At 39.9% G+C, this 15,418-nt stretch overlaps 1 protein-coding gene across 5 annotated transcripts in view; it reads right to left on the bottom strand.

Moving 5' to 3' along the window:
- The window catches only part of LOC122550689 (cytoplasmic dynein 2 heavy chain 1), a 555,979-nt gene that overhangs the window by 499,694 nt on the left and 40,867 nt on the right, over positions 1–15,418 (bottom strand). For all 5 annotated transcript variants that reach the window (XM_043691809.1, XM_043691805.1, XM_043691808.1 and 2 more), the window contains exons 8-14: positions 15,053–15,187; positions 14,853–14,966; positions 12,371–12,482; positions 12,113–12,237; positions 7,171–7,346; positions 6,377–6,572; positions 4,895–4,990 (exon numbers count right to left, since the gene is read on the bottom strand). In XM_043691809.1, the coding sequence (XP_043547744.1) occupies positions 4,895–4,990; positions 6,377–6,572; positions 7,171–7,346; positions 12,113–12,237; positions 12,371–12,482; positions 14,853–14,966; positions 15,053–15,187 (954 nt within the window). The remainder of the gene's footprint in view (positions 1–4,894; positions 4,991–6,376; positions 6,573–7,170; positions 7,347–12,112; positions 12,238–12,370; positions 12,483–14,852; positions 14,967–15,052; positions 15,188–15,418) is intronic.

The raw sequence follows: 15,418 nt of genomic DNA, 5'->3' as shown, positions 1-15,418 counted from the left end.
AGTGGTGCTGGAAGAGCACAGCAGTTCAGGCAGCATCCGACGAGCAGCAAAATCGACATTTCAGGCAAAAGCCCTTCATCAGGAAAAAAAACTCCTATTCCTGATGAAGTGCTTTTGCCCGAAACGTCGATTTTGCTGCTCGTCGGATGCTGCCTGAAATGCTGTGCTCTTCCAGCACCACTGATCCAGAATCTGGTTTCCAGCATCTGCAATCATTGTTTTTACCTGTTTCTGTCAAAGCTGAAATGAGATATCACTGGAAAACAGTTAGGTGATTGGTGAATATTTCTTCTGTGTCTCTCTTGATTTTCAGCAAGTATTGGATGCCCAAGGAACTTCTGCTTGTAATTAGCTGGAATGTGAGCTTCAGACATTCAATATATTAGAGATGGAGACAGATACCTGAACAGCTTGTTTCAGGAAGCAGTGGAACCATTTGGGTCAATTACATTAAATTTGGTCTGTCAGAAATAAGACAGTGCGACTACAAGTGAGGCAAGTACGGGAATCTAGAATTTAGCTTTGGAAAAGACTAAGTTAGTACCCTTTTCCAATACGTACAAGGCTCTTGCTTCCAGTAGTAGACAACAGATGTGTAGAGAGGATGAGCAAACTGACTACACCAACGTGGTTGTGAGTGCCATTCAAGTTGGCGGAGAAAACAAACTGCAGTAGCAACAGGGGAATAGAAGCTGTTTTCTCCAGCAAAGAGGGAGACTCCTGTAGCCTGTGTTGTCAAGCTATTTACAATTTTCAGGACTGGAGAGGGACCTTGAGTGGGAGGAGAAGGATTCCTTGATCGTGTACCATGAATGCACCAATGGTTTTTGTAGGACTAGGAAAAAGATTCTGCTGAGGGATTACAACCACCTTAGGGCTAAATTTAAAAGCAGGACCACAAGAAAAATAATAACAGTATTACTATCTCAGAAACATGCAAATTAGCATATTCCTACTTTCCTCATTATGGGTGTCATGAAGCAAGAGCTACTTCTCACATCAATCTTTGAACCATACGTTTGATTCATTCATCTTATTTACTCTAAACCAATTTGCTTGAGGCTCAGGTAGGAGAGGTAATAACCTTTTGAATTTCTGCTTTTAAATTTAGCACCTAGTTACTCCCGACACAGAATTTCATTCCTAGACCTCCCATTGTCTTTATTACAAGTACGGACAACAGTTTTATATATGCCCCCTCCTATTGCTAGCTCTCTAACCCCGAGCAGATGCCTAAACCAGACAGCCGGAAAGCAGCAGCTTTGAAGGCTTTTTGCCCCAAACTTCAGAGAACTGAATCTATTTCCTGACTATATTGTCCCCTACTACCATCACATTCCTATTTACACACTCTCTCATGACATATGCCATGGTAATCAAAGTTTGGGAGAAGATTTGTAGCTCGGGTGCTCGTTGTTGTGTTTCTGTTCAGCAAGCTGGGAATTTGTGTTGCAGACGTTTCGTCCCCTGTCTAGGTGACATCCTCAGTGCTTGGGAGCCTCCTGTGAAGCGCTTCTGTGATGTTTCCTCCGGCATTTATAGTGATTTGTATCTGCTGCTTCCGGTTGTCAGTTCCAGCTGTCCACTGCAGTGGCCAGTATATTGGGTCCAGGTCGATGCGTTTGTTGATAGAATCTGTGGATGAGGGCCATGCCTCTAGGAATTCCCTGGCTGTTCTCTGTTTGGCTTGTCCTATAATAGTAGTGTTGTCCCAGTCAAACTCATGTTGCTTGTCATCTGAGTGTGTGGCTACTAAGGATAGCTGGCCGTGTCGTTTCGTGGCTAGTTGGTGTTCATGGATACGGATCGTTAGCTGCCTTCCTGTTTGTCCTATGTAGTGTTTTGTGAAGTCCTTGCATGGGACAACACTACAATTATAGGACAAGCCAAACAGAGAACAGCCAGGGAATTCCTAGAGGCATGGCACCCGCCCACAGATCCAATCAATAAGCACATCGACCTGGACCCAATATACCGACCACAACAACGGACAGCTGGAACTGACAACCGGAAGCGGCAAATTCAAACCACTATAAATGCCGGAGGAAACATCACAGAAGTGCTTCACAGGAGGCTCCCAAGCACTGAGGATGTCACCTAGACAGGAGACGAAACGTCTGCAAAACAAATTCCCAGCTCGGCGAACAGAACCACAACAATATGTCATGGTAAGTTTGTTCATCCAAACTATAGCCCTGTTCTCTTTGATACAATCCTCATACTTACCTCACTGACAGTCACATCTTACTCTACTTGATCATGCCAAAGTAGTGACGTTAGACTAAGGGGTGCACTGCCTTTTGGAGGCAAGTGTCTAGATAGCTTTGAATTCCCTCATGCAAAAGGTGTCACTAGATCATTCTCTCTAAGCCAAAGCTCCTTGAAATTATATGCACAGATGAGTTAGGAGGAAAAGAAGGCCACTCAGCCTCTCAAGTCTGCTCCACTTTTCCACAAGATCATGGCTGATCTGAATATTCAACACTGCCAACTACTCATGATAAACTTTCACCCCCTTAGACCATCTATTGCTGCCTTAAAAAAGATTCAACACTCTGGTACAACTGCCTTTTGAGAAAGAAAGCTGCAAAGATTCATAACCCTCTGGATGGTGACAGGAGAAGGCCAAATTCCCAAAACAAGCAGACCTGAAAACAGTTGACTGAGACCATGAGCAGCAACTAGATGAAGCATAAGGAAAAAGTTTCAGTGATCGTATTCATTTTAACAAAGTGAGCAGGTACATTCTGAGGGATCCTGTGCAGGCAAAAGAGACCTACAGTGATCAGCAAAATACTTTAAAAGCCCACCCTCCACCAACTCACATACTTGGTGAATGTTCAATAGTTAGATAGGATAGCAGTGGGTGATGAGCACATCATGAATAATGTGATGTAAAGAGATAACTGTAGCTAGACCCCTAAGAGGAGAGACACAATCCTGCTTCACCTGCCCACAGATGCAAGGTCTTGGGAGTCACAAGAAAAGAGGCACTACCAAGATGAACAATGAAACACATTCACACTGTATACAGTACCCTGAAGTAGTGCCAGGTCACGGGGTGAAAATGGAAGATTCCATTCAGCTCATATGCAGTACCATTACATAAAAGTTATCAAGACAGAGGTCACTATGGCATGCAGAGCAAAGTGGTTCACTCTGTAATGGTGCATTTTCTAATTTTTCAATGCAACATAAAGTAGCAATTCATGTACCAGACCTACAAGTTCCCATTTTTAATAGCAAGGCAAGAAAAAAACAGATGTGGTAATGAAATGGAGCAAGGATCTTTAATAGGTCCAAATAAGATCATGTTTATCAGTCAGATGCTTCATTCATTGGCAGTGAGTGGATGTATTCCAGGCTGCATCTTCAATGGGAGTGTTCACACAATGAGTTCCAGATAATACTGTCCCTGGATCAAAGTAACTCAGCTGAAACATGCCTGAATTAGTTGATCTCTGATTCTGACGACTGCTTATCAAGATCCATGAGTCCTGCAGTGGGCCCAACCACCTCTCTGTGCAGCCAGGCCATCTCTGTATTCTGTGCTTTCCTCATCCCCTTCCTTGTCCAGCTTCGTCTCTTCCTCTGATGTATCGTTTCAAGGCCCATAAGTCTTGGGGTGATCAATTCAAAGATAGTGCAACACACTATCAAAACTATAACTGCGTTGCAGGATGCCAGCCAATCAACCCAGGAACTGAAACCCCTCCTTTAGAATCCTGTTAGCCTGGTTAATAGCAATCCTTGTGATGAGATAGCTTTGGCTGTACAGCTCGGACCCTTGTAAACACAACTACCTCTTCAAGAGATATTCCTTGTCCCCAAGAAGACAACCACCTAGCTCAGAGAGTGAAATGAAGAACTGCTTAGAACATTGAAGGATAAGGGAGTCATTGGATCTTCCAGGAAAGTAACTGCATACTGCCATACTCGAAGATCACTTGAGTGGCTGGTCAATAGGTGCCTCAATGATGACATGGATAGATTTGTTGTCATCCAATGCCTGGGGAAATTCAGTGATGGAGACAAAAGCTTTTGTACTTGCACAGCCTCATCTGTTTTTGAAATTACTGCCCAGGTTTACATATAATATATATCTGCGAGATGCAACGGGTGTGCAACCATTTGCAAGATGCCATCAATAGCCAAGCCAATTCTTGGAACAATCAAGAAGTGAAAGACTCTGACAGCTACTGGTAAGACATTGCGAGTAGTCCCAAATGTATAAAGTTTTCTTTGATCAGGGCACAGACTTTTCTGAACATTGGCCTTAAGAACTGCAGGAAATCTCACAACGTCTTCTTATCCTCCTATAATGTCAGGAGGATGATAGCCTCCTGCTCTTCAAAGTGCTTCATAACCACTCAACCTGAAAGCTCTGCACTCCCAATGACATCTATGAGCCATTAGCCAACAGGTACATTTAGTCATTTTTTGTTTGTTACACCGACCAAATTTTATGGAGCAGCCATGACTGGCTCCCAGCTGTTTTGCTGCCTCTGTGCACCTCAAATGACTTGTCTGGGTCAATCAGGATCTATGTCCATCAAAGTCCCAGGCAGGCAGTTATGGGTTCTTACAGTGCTCTTTACCTGCTTTTATTGGATTCATTTGGGAATCAAGTAAGTTCTTGGAGTTGGCCTTCTCCCACCCCAGATAAACTGCCAGTACTGAGAAAACCAATTGGAAACTGGATTGCCACATGGTACCATTATTCCAGTGCCGGTGGGACCTAAATATCCAACTCTTTGTGTTTACAGCTTTAGAAGTCAGGCTACCTTCACAAGTTTTTAAGAAGTCATAATTTAGGACAGACACATCTAATCCTTGAATTAGATATGAAAAGCACAAAGCAAATGTTGAATTTTCTGTGCCTAAATTTCCTTACCTTTATTAGCTGTTCAAAAGATAAAGCAGAGCTTAACATCATGGGCCTCTGGCTAGGAATCATCTGCTGATCAATCGTATTGTAAAAGTGAGCAACCTGTCAATGTAAATGGAAACATATTTCATATTGAGGTTTGAACTTTAACCTGATTCTATATCATGTTTATGCTAACAAAAGGGCAGGGAAAGAAAGAAGTGGGGGGGAGCTACAGAATATTAAATCAAACCAACTAAATAATATCAGCTGGGTCAATGGGCTGAGGAGTGGCAAATGTAGTTTAATTTAGATAGATGCGAGATGTTGCATTTTGATAAGACAAACCAGGGCACAACTTACACAGTTAATGGCAGGGCACTGGGGAGTGTTATTGAACTGAGAGACCAAGGGATACAGGTACATAGTTCTTGAAAGTGGTGTCACAGATAAACAGAGTGGTGAAGAACGCATTTGGCATGCTTGCCTTCATTGGTCACAGCGTTGAGTATGGGGAGTTGGGATGTCATGTTGCGGCTGTATAGGACATTGGTGAGGTCACTTCTGGAATTCTGCATACAGTGCTGGTCACCCTCCTTTCAGTAGGATATTGTTGAAAGGGTGCAATAAAGATTTACCAGGATGTTACCGGGACTGGACGGTTTGAGTTATGGGGGAGGGTGGATAGGTTTCGACCTTTCATCCCCAGGACAGTAGAAGGTTGAGGAGTGACCTTAGAGCAGTTTATAAAATCATGAGATAAAAGCAAAGGTCTTTCCCCTTTGGTAGGGGAGTTCAAAACTAGAGGGCATAGTTTAAGGTGAGAGAGGAAGATTTAAAAGGACATGAGGGGCAACTTCTTCACAGAGAGGATTATGCATATATGGAATGAACTGCCAGAGGAAGTGGTACATGCAGATAATTACAACATTTAAAAGATATTTTGATCATTACATGATTGGAAAGATTTAGAGGGATATGGTCCAAATGCAGGAAATGGGACTCATTTAGTTTGGGAAACCTGATCGACCTGGATGACTTGGACTTGAAGGGTCTGTTTCCATTTTGTATGACACATTTGGCATGCTTGCCTTCATTGGTCACAGTGTTGAGTATGGGGAGTTGGGATGTCATGTTGCGACTGTATAGAACATTGGTGAGGCCACTTCTGAAATTCTGCATACAGTCCTGGTCACCCTCCTATAAGTAGGATATTGTTGAATTGGAAAAGGTGCAATAAAGATTTACCAGGATGATACCAGGACTGGATGGTTTGAGTTATAAGGAAAGGCTGGATAGGCTTCGACCTTTTATCCCCAGGACAGTAGGAGGTTGAGGAGTGACTCCAAAATACTAACATGAAATGACCTTTCTTCAGAACCTTGACTTGAAATGTTAAATCAGTTTCTCCCTCCACAAATCATGCCAGGCTGAATATTTCCAGCATATCCTGTTTTATATTAGATATCAGGATCTTCAGTATGTTTCTTTTGTTTCAATGCAACTAACCTGTTTAAGAATAATTGCCTGTCGATAGAACTTTTGAGCTGTAACTGCTGTTTGTTGTATTCGCGCAGGAATGGTAAACCCCAGAGCAGAAAGCTGGCGTACTTCTCTCAGCAATGAAACCAGGCGATCTGAGTAATGTATTTTCAGCTTCCCATCAGAGTGATCCAATTCTATCACTCGACCACTGGCCTGCAAACTACCAAAGATTACACCAACATGTCAATCATTATAAAGATTAATGCAATCCTTTGTAAAAATAAGAGAGTTTTGCACTTTTAAATGGGGTTAACATAATTTGTTCATCCACAACAGCAGTGAAAACCAGCATCTTGAAAGCCAAAATTCAGCAAATAACTCCAACAAACTTGGTAATGGTGCAATTGTCATTTGAGGAGTTTCTCTCCACTTAGCAAACAAAAATAAAATGATCCAACACTATTATCAAATTTACAAATCACTTTACACTATTAACAGTGAAAATGCAGTGTCAATATAACTTCTGAGAACTTGAAACTTTCAAATATTTCAATGTTAATGTAAAGTATGGAAGCAGATTGTTAGGTCCAAACAATCAACTTTGTTGTTTATCCTCCATGGGAGCAAGCAGAGCATCTCGTCAGATCTTTAAGAATCAGTAGTCTATACATTTAGATTATTCCAAAACAGCTAAAACTGACTTTACCAGCAAAACACAATTGATTGTGAAAATTATATTATTGCTTGCAAAAGAAATGAAAGTAATTGTTTTCATTCACTCTGGACATCTTAATTTTCTGTACACAAGACAATAATACCTGATGCCAGCTGAAGGATCCAAAACAGATGACTGTATATCTCTCGACCAGTCATCAAACTGGTCTTGTTCATAGGTTTTCAACTGGTCCAGAAATTCATTGCAATTTCGCCAAAATGATTGAAATCCTGACAGGTCACTCAGCAATGCCTCAGCAATCTTTACAGTATCCTCAGCCTAAAATAAAAACACATCATTTATGTGGTCTGTACAGTTTGTCCCTCCTCTTGTCTGATTTGAACTATCTCTCCTTTCTTTTACATCACATGCACCAGACACCATTACTTGCCAAAAAGAACAAGTAGATAACTCCCCAGCAGGACGTTTCATTGGGGAAGGATTTAAATTAGAGTGGCAGGCAGATGGGAATCTAACTGTGGGGAGAGAACAGTGAGAGAAACAAAGGTGAAAATGAAAGATAGAAAAGTGGAAAGCAAAAAAGTGAAAGCAGAGGAGACAAGGGCTTGCAGCAAATTGGACTGGAGGACGAAAAAAGAAACAAATTTTAAAGAAGTTTATCTGAATGTACAAAGCATTGCAATTAGGTAGATGAAACAACAGTGCAAATAATAGTGGACAAGTACGATACGATTGCAGTTATGGAGACATAGCTGCAGGGTAACCAAGGCTGGGAACTAAATATCCAAGAGTATTCAATCTTTCGGAAGAACAGATAAAATGGAAAAGAAGATGAAGTGGTGTTGTTAATGAAAGATGAAATCAGTGCAATAGCGAGAAGAGATAGTGGAACAGGAAATCTAGTTGTGGAATCAGTCTGGGTAGAGCTAAAAAGCAACAATGAGCTGAAAACATTAGCAGGCATGGTTTATAAGTCTTCAAATAGTAGTGGTGAGGTAGAGGTGCACGCAACAATGTGCCATAACGGTCAGGAGTGATTTTAATACATACATAATTCAGGTAAACCTCATTAGCAATAACACTTAATGCATTCTTTAAAATAGACTCTGGCAATTTCCCTAGTACTGATGTTAGGTGAGCTGATTTGTAATTCCCATGTTTCTCCGTCCCTCAGTTTTTTGTGGTGGATTAATTCCTGGAGTGTGAACAAGATGATTTTTTTACACTAAAACATTGATGAGCCAACTTGGGGGAAAGTTATCTTAGATTTGGTAATGTGCAATGAGAAGGGATTATCTTGTTTTGAGAGTTCCTTTTGGAAAATGTAACCATTACATTGTAGAATTCTTCACTGGGATAAAAAAGTGAAGAAGCCCAAACCAAAGCTAGGACCCTAAAACTAAATAAATGAAACTAAAGTGGCATGAGAGGTGTGTATTGACTGTGATAAAATTAATTTAACTTTTTTAAAAAGCATGACATTGAAAGGCAACAGTTAATATTTAAGGGACAAATGCGTGCATTTCAGCAGTTATATATTCCTTTCGGGTGAAAGAACACAACAAGAAAAGGGGTCTGAGCATGGTTAACAAAAGAAATTCAGGATAGCATTAGATCCAAAAAGAAGTCATATGATGTTGCTAGAAAATGTAGCAAGCCTGAGGACTGAGAACAGTTTAGAATTCAGCAAAAGAGGACCAGGATGTTGAGTAAGTATGGAAAAATAGAATACAAGAGCTAACTTACAATGTTAGTAAAAGAGGACTGCAAGTGCTTCTATAATTTTTCAAAAAAAAAATTAAGGAAGACAAACGTAGTTACAGTCTAAGACGAGGGAACTGATAATGGAGAATAAGGAAATGGCTGCAAAACATATCAATTATTTTTGTTCTATCTTCACAGAAAATGATATGAAAAAATTGCCAGCAGTTTTATGGAAGCAAGGTTCTCTTGGAAAGGAGAAGTTGAAGGAAATTCATATGAATGCAAAAGTAATGTTTCAGAAATTAATGGGATTGAAAGCTGATAAACTCCCAGAGCAATAAAGGAGGTGATCGTCGAAATAGCAAATGCGTTGGTGTAATCCTCCAAAATTCTGTACTCTCTGGAATAATTCTAGCAAATTAGAGGGTGGCATATATAGCCCCACTGTGAGTTAAAAAAAAACCGAGGGAGGGAGAAACGTGGGAATTACAAATCAGCTCACCTAACATCAGTACTAGGGAAATTGCCAGAGTCTATTGTAAAGAATGCGATAACAAGACATGCAGAAAATACCAACAGGATTGCATAAAATCAAATGGATTTATGAAATCATGTTTGACAAACCTACTGTAGTATTTTTTAAAATCGTAACTGGTACAATAGATGAGGAAGCACCCATGGATATGGTATTGAAGACAAAACTAGGTGGGAATGAGAGTGCTGAGGAGAATGTAATAAAACATCAGGGCAATTTGGACAAGTTGAATGAGTGGGCAAATACAGACAGGACAACATGGGTAAAAGTGAAGTTTCCCACTTCAGTAGGAAAATCAAAATCTCAGAATATTATCTCAATGCTGATAGACTGGGAAATTGTGATTACAAAGGGACCTAAGCAGCTGTACACTAGTCATTAAAAGTAGAAAAATGTGGCGTTAGAAAAGGACAGCAGGTCGGACAGCAGGTCGGACAGCATTCTCGGAGCAAGAGAATTGACATCTTGGGTGTAAGCCCTTCATCAGGAGAGTGTGTGTGTGTGTGTGTACGCACGCACACACGGCTCAGAGATAAATAAGAGGATGGGGGCTGGGGCTGGGGCTGGGGGGGGGGGGAAATAGATGGGAAGGCAATAGGTTGATGCAGTTGGGGACTAACTGTGATAGGTTCGGTGGGGAGAGTGGAGCGGATAGGTATGAAGGAAGATGGACTGGTCAAGAGGGCTGTGCTAAGTTGGAGGGTTGGACTTGGATGCTGCCTGACCTGCTGTGCTTTTCCAGTGCCACACTTTTCTACTCTGAATCTCCACCATCTGCAGTCCTCACTTTCCCCTCAATGGCTAAACAGCCTACTCCTGCTCCTATCTTCTACGTTTCCATGTTTTCTATGTTTCTATCATAAGTCTTTCTCAAAGTCACCGTTAAAGGAAGTAGCAGAAATTCTCCGTGACTCAGTTGTGATGTTTTTCTCTTTCAAGCAAAAATCAGATATTCGTTGCAAAAGAATCATAGGCCAGCAGCAACATTGAATCCGGCATTGAATAGCACCTTCTGTAACCAATATTTTTAGCTCTCTTAATATCATAGTGGCATTTACAGTCAATCAATGTTGATTGCATCAATATAATTTCTTCTTGTCCCACCAAAATTTTGGAACATGCTTGCCCTTCATGATGTCATGAAACAATTGGTAAAATGATGAAGCAACTGCTAAAAGCAGTAACTGTGTAACCCCACATTGGCCAGTTGGTTTCCTTCATTCATATACTTCCTATTTAATATTATTGGCCCAGATAATCTTATGGTCAGAGAGTTTTTTGACAAGCACCAGGTGCTTTACTCCTACATTAGGCCTAATTGTCTCATAGGAGACATCATATACACAATATAACTAGCTATTCAGTAAAATATAATAAACATTTAATGTTTAAATGAGTTATCAGGAGAGGTTGAATAGATTGGGTTTTTTTTCCTTGGAATGTCAGAGGTTGTGGGTTTGATCTTATAAAAGTTTTTAAAATCATGAGGGGCAGGAGTTAGGAGAATAATCAAGGTCTTTTTCCAAGGGTGGGAAGTTCAAAATTAGAGGGCATAGGTTTAAGGTCAGAGGGGAAAGATTTAAAAAGGTCCTGAGGGGTAAGGTTTGTTTAAACAGAGGGTGGTGTGCGTATGGAATGAGCTGCCAGAGGAAGTGGTAAGAGGCAGATACAGTTACAACATTTAAAAGGCAGCTAGATGAGTACATAAATAGGAAGGGTTTAGATGGGCTGAATGCTGGCAAATGGGCCTAGGTCAGATTGGGATATCTGTCAGCATGGACGAATTGCTTCCGTGTTGCCTGGCTCTATGACTCTTAGTACAAACTCAAGTAGTATATCGGGACCATGTGGAATCCCCAGTGCAGCAGATCCTGCAAAGTGAAACTCCGATGGGCAATTCTCTGGTGTCGGGAACCCCTTGAAAAAAAGGCTATCAAGTTGAAAGTTCAAAGGATTCTGATTCAGCCAAGTTGAAGCGTTACCCAGGAAACTGTAGCGAATGAAAAACCAACTGTAACTCCTCGCTAACGTTTAAACTGACCCCTTGACTGACGACAGTGGTTAACTCTCCAATATCTGTAAGATGTATGTGCCAGCAAAGTTAGCCTGCGACCAAATAACATCTTTTAATTAGCCATGAGGTTGAGCGAAAACAAAAGAGCAACAGTGGGCCAAAAACCTCCATTTCCATAAACATGAGCAACTTTAGATCACCAATTGAATGAATAGTGAGAAAGAATTTTAATAAACATAATAATTTTTATTGTTATAGAAGTTGCTATCTAGATGTGCATGGTTCTACTGATAAAAAGTATTTGCAGCCTCTTCCTGTTGCAGATTTAGAGGAGTGCAAACAAAAAAACAACATCTCAAGGCAGTTCATTTTGGTGGAAAACTCCTTCTACCTTTCTTAAAAAGGTTGAAGTGACATGGTCAAAGAGTTTGGTGCAGGAAAAGCATAGCCGGTCAGGCAGCATCTGAGGAGTAAGTGAATTGACGTTTAAAACATAAGCCCTTCATCAGGATGAAGGTCTTTTGCTCGAAACGTCGATATTCCTGATGAAGGGCTTATGCTCGAAACGTCAATTCTCCTGTTCCTCAGATGTTGCCTGGCCAGCTGTGCTTTTCCAGCACCACACACTTCGACCATATCACTTCAATGTTTTTCATTCTTTGACTCTGATCTCCAGCATCTGCAGTCCTCACCTTCTCCTCCCTGAAGTGAAATGGTATATGGTTGAAAGGTTAAAAATAAATAAGTTTATTTCTCCTTTTATTTCATAAAGTCATTTTAAAGTCTGAGACCTCATACAAGCTGAAATCATTTGTTACATAAAATACTAACCTTTAGTTGCAGCTGTCTAACCCAAACAATGTTATTCACAACCTCAGGAAGATTCTTGCCTGAAAGTGGACCTGATGGTTCTCCAGGAATGCCACGTCGCCGACTCTCAAAATCAGTGCAAATGCCTAATTCATTGAAATAGCATTCATCAATAAAAGTATCAATTCTCTGAAGAAAAGCACTTACCATGGTTTAAATTTATGCTACAAACCATTGGTTTAAATGTTAATTGTTTACAAATGTTTATGTTAACGTTACCTTTAATGTATTCTGTAAGTTTTGCTAACAACATTTCACGTTCTGAAAGTAGCTCCTTGCTGATGCTGGGACGTTTGATTAGTTCCTTGTACTTTTGAAATGCTTGCAGCAGCTTGAAAGAAAAGTACAACTTGTAAAAAAGTGATATGAAAGAACAGTCTGATACTGGCGCAGGTAGCAAGACATAAATGGCTATGAAATACTTTGACATCATATGTATTTGCTTTCCTAATTTTTATTCTAGCGCATGCTATGTCGCATTATTAATATTGTCATAATTATAATGGTCAAGCAAAAAATAATTTAGTAGGGGATTGACAGACTTGCTAAATAAAATCAAATTAACTAGACATCGATTAAAAAAGGACAAGTAAAATGTAGATTGTAACTTAAGACAACAAAGAAAATGGCATAAAGACGGTTGTTTCGGATTAAAATTAATGGAATATTGAAATAAACTGGTAAAGCTGGAAACAAATATTCTACAGAAACATTTCAACTTCATAGCATTAATGAAATCCCACAACAAGTGGACAAGAAGGAAAATGTTGTGATAAAGTATATTTATAGAATCATAGAATCAGACAGCATGGAAACAGACCCTTCAGTCCAATCATGTTCCCAAACTAAACTAGTCCCACTTGCCTGCATTTAGCCATATCCTTCCAAACTTTTCCTATTCATGTAATTATCCAAATGTCTTTTAAATGGTGTAACTGTACCAGCATCACCACTTCCTCTGGCAGTTCATTCCTCACACTCCACTGTCTATGTCAAAAAGATGCTCCTCATATCCTTTTTAAATCTTTCTCCTCTCACCTTAACAATTTGCCCCCTAGTTTTGAACTCCCCCCACCTTAGGAAAAAGACATTACTGTTCATGTTAGCTATGCCCCTCATGATTTTATAAACCTCTATAAAGGTCACTCTTCAATCACCTCCACTCCAGTGAGAAAAGTCCCAGCCTATTTTTATATCTCAAAACCTCCAATCCCAGCAAATCCTGATAAATCTTTGCTGAACCCTCTCCTGTTTAATAATATCCTTCTTATAACAGGTTGACCAGAACTGCACACAGTATTGCAGAAGAGGCCTCATCAACATACTTTACGACCTCAACATGACATTCCAAAATGGAAATGATAAGAAAAATTTGGAATGGTAATATTGGTAAAAATAGGAAACAAAGGCTTAAGAGAAGGTTGATGTAGGTGGGAATGAAAGTCCATAAAATTGGAGGTCAGATTAACTCTTAAAAGACGGCTTGTTGCTTCAATGGAACAGGCCTCCAAAAACAGGAAAGAAATGGAATAAAATTCGAAAGACAACCGACAGAAAAGAGTATGGGATGAAAAACAAAGCTACGGCCCTGGAACATTATCTACTTGTCAACTAGAACAAAGAAGGTAAATGGAGATGAGAGAATAGAATTCCTAAAATATGTAGAGTATGTAAGTAGGCCCTCAAGAGCAATGATTTGCAAAATCTGGTAAAGAAATATGTCAAACATTTGAGTTACGTTTAGCCAAACATAATACAATGAGATCCAACAAGAAAAGGGACAAAACGAAGTTGGGATCAACAAATGAAGATGATCTATAGTGTACAAAAAAAATGAAAAGCTAAAGGTGAATGAAATAAGTAAAACAAGCTAATAGATTAAAAAATGCTATGACAGAGAGCGAGGGAAAAAGTTGCCAAATACTTCAAAGAAATGGCACAGAATTCTAAAGCACATCAGTGAGACAATTATTAAAATTAGGAGTAACCTCTTCAACTAGCAATCAGAACATGATAGAGATATTTAGTTAGCACCTTGCATTTATCTTTATCAAAGACGACAACCAAGCAGCAGTTAAATCCAAAAATGATTGAGAATTTACATAATACTGTAATCATATACAGAGTACTGTGAACAGCATTGGCTCCAAACCAAATGAAGAGTATTGAGACTTTAAAGAGGTACAACTGGATTTACTCGGAAGATTTGAGGGGAATGCAAATTCAAGGACAAAACCGAAAAATTGTTGCTTGCCTTTAATACAATAACACAAAAATGGGGTATAAATAGGTTTATAACTATGATAGCATGGCACAGGGTAGACGGAAATAGACTGATTGAACAACGTGGATTAAGGGACTATTGACAATGAGCAAATGTCATAGATATAGATTAAAGAACAAGAGAAACTTCTTTGCACAAATTACATTACACACAAAAACCAAAGCAATCCACATAAAAACTTTTACCCAATTTAAGCCTCTCCCATCGTTCATCATCCAAATTTATCATCTTCACTCTCTATTCCCTTCTCCATCACATGCGTGGCTAGCTTTCCCTGAAATGCATCCTATTCACTTCAAACACATTCTATATAAGCAACTTCCAAACTCGCACTGCTCTTCAAGTACAGTTTCTTAAGAATTCTCTACTGAGTTTCTTGGTATTTTGATGAGGGGACTCATAACAGAACTACTTTACCTGCTGGGGATTATCTTGTACCTCCACAATAAAGACTTTCAGTTTGCTCGCAACCTTCTGCTCTGAAGGAGCTATTGAACGCTCAAACTGGGCTACAGCAGTTTTCCACAGTGGCTAGAAAACACAATAACACCATGTTGTTTATATATAACATAAACAAAACTGTGTTTATTCAAAGTAAGGGACAAATTGTAACAAACCTCTGTGTAGGGATTATATTGAACAGGGTTCAATCCAGCAAAAGACTCAAAAACCTGGGCATTGTGAAGTAATTGCTGTTCTCCAGCTGGTAAGAGTCGTAGAAGTTTTTCATGGATAGTTCTGCTGGTCTGAATCTGCAAAACAATTAAGAAAAATTGTTTGCTGGAGAAATTATTTTGAATGAGATTTATTGATTTAACTTTTACAAGCTTCCTTCAAGCTTAAATACAAACCAGAGTACACTGGGCGGCACGGTGGCACAGTGGTTAGCACTGCTGCCTCACAGCGCCAGAGACCCGGGTTCAATTCCCGACTCAGGCGACTGACTGTGTGGAGTTTGCACATTCTCCCCGTGTCTGCGTGGG

The sequence above is a fragment of the Chiloscyllium plagiosum genome, chromosome 6, assembly GCF_004010195.1.
Source record: "Chiloscyllium plagiosum isolate BGI_BamShark_2017 chromosome 6, ASM401019v2, whole genome shotgun sequence".
Taxonomy (NCBI): Eukaryota; Metazoa; Chordata; class Chondrichthyes; order Orectolobiformes; family Hemiscylliidae; genus Chiloscyllium; species Chiloscyllium plagiosum.
The sequence above is the reverse complement of the archived record's forward strand: the minus strand, read 5'-3'. Positions and strand labels throughout refer to the sequence as shown.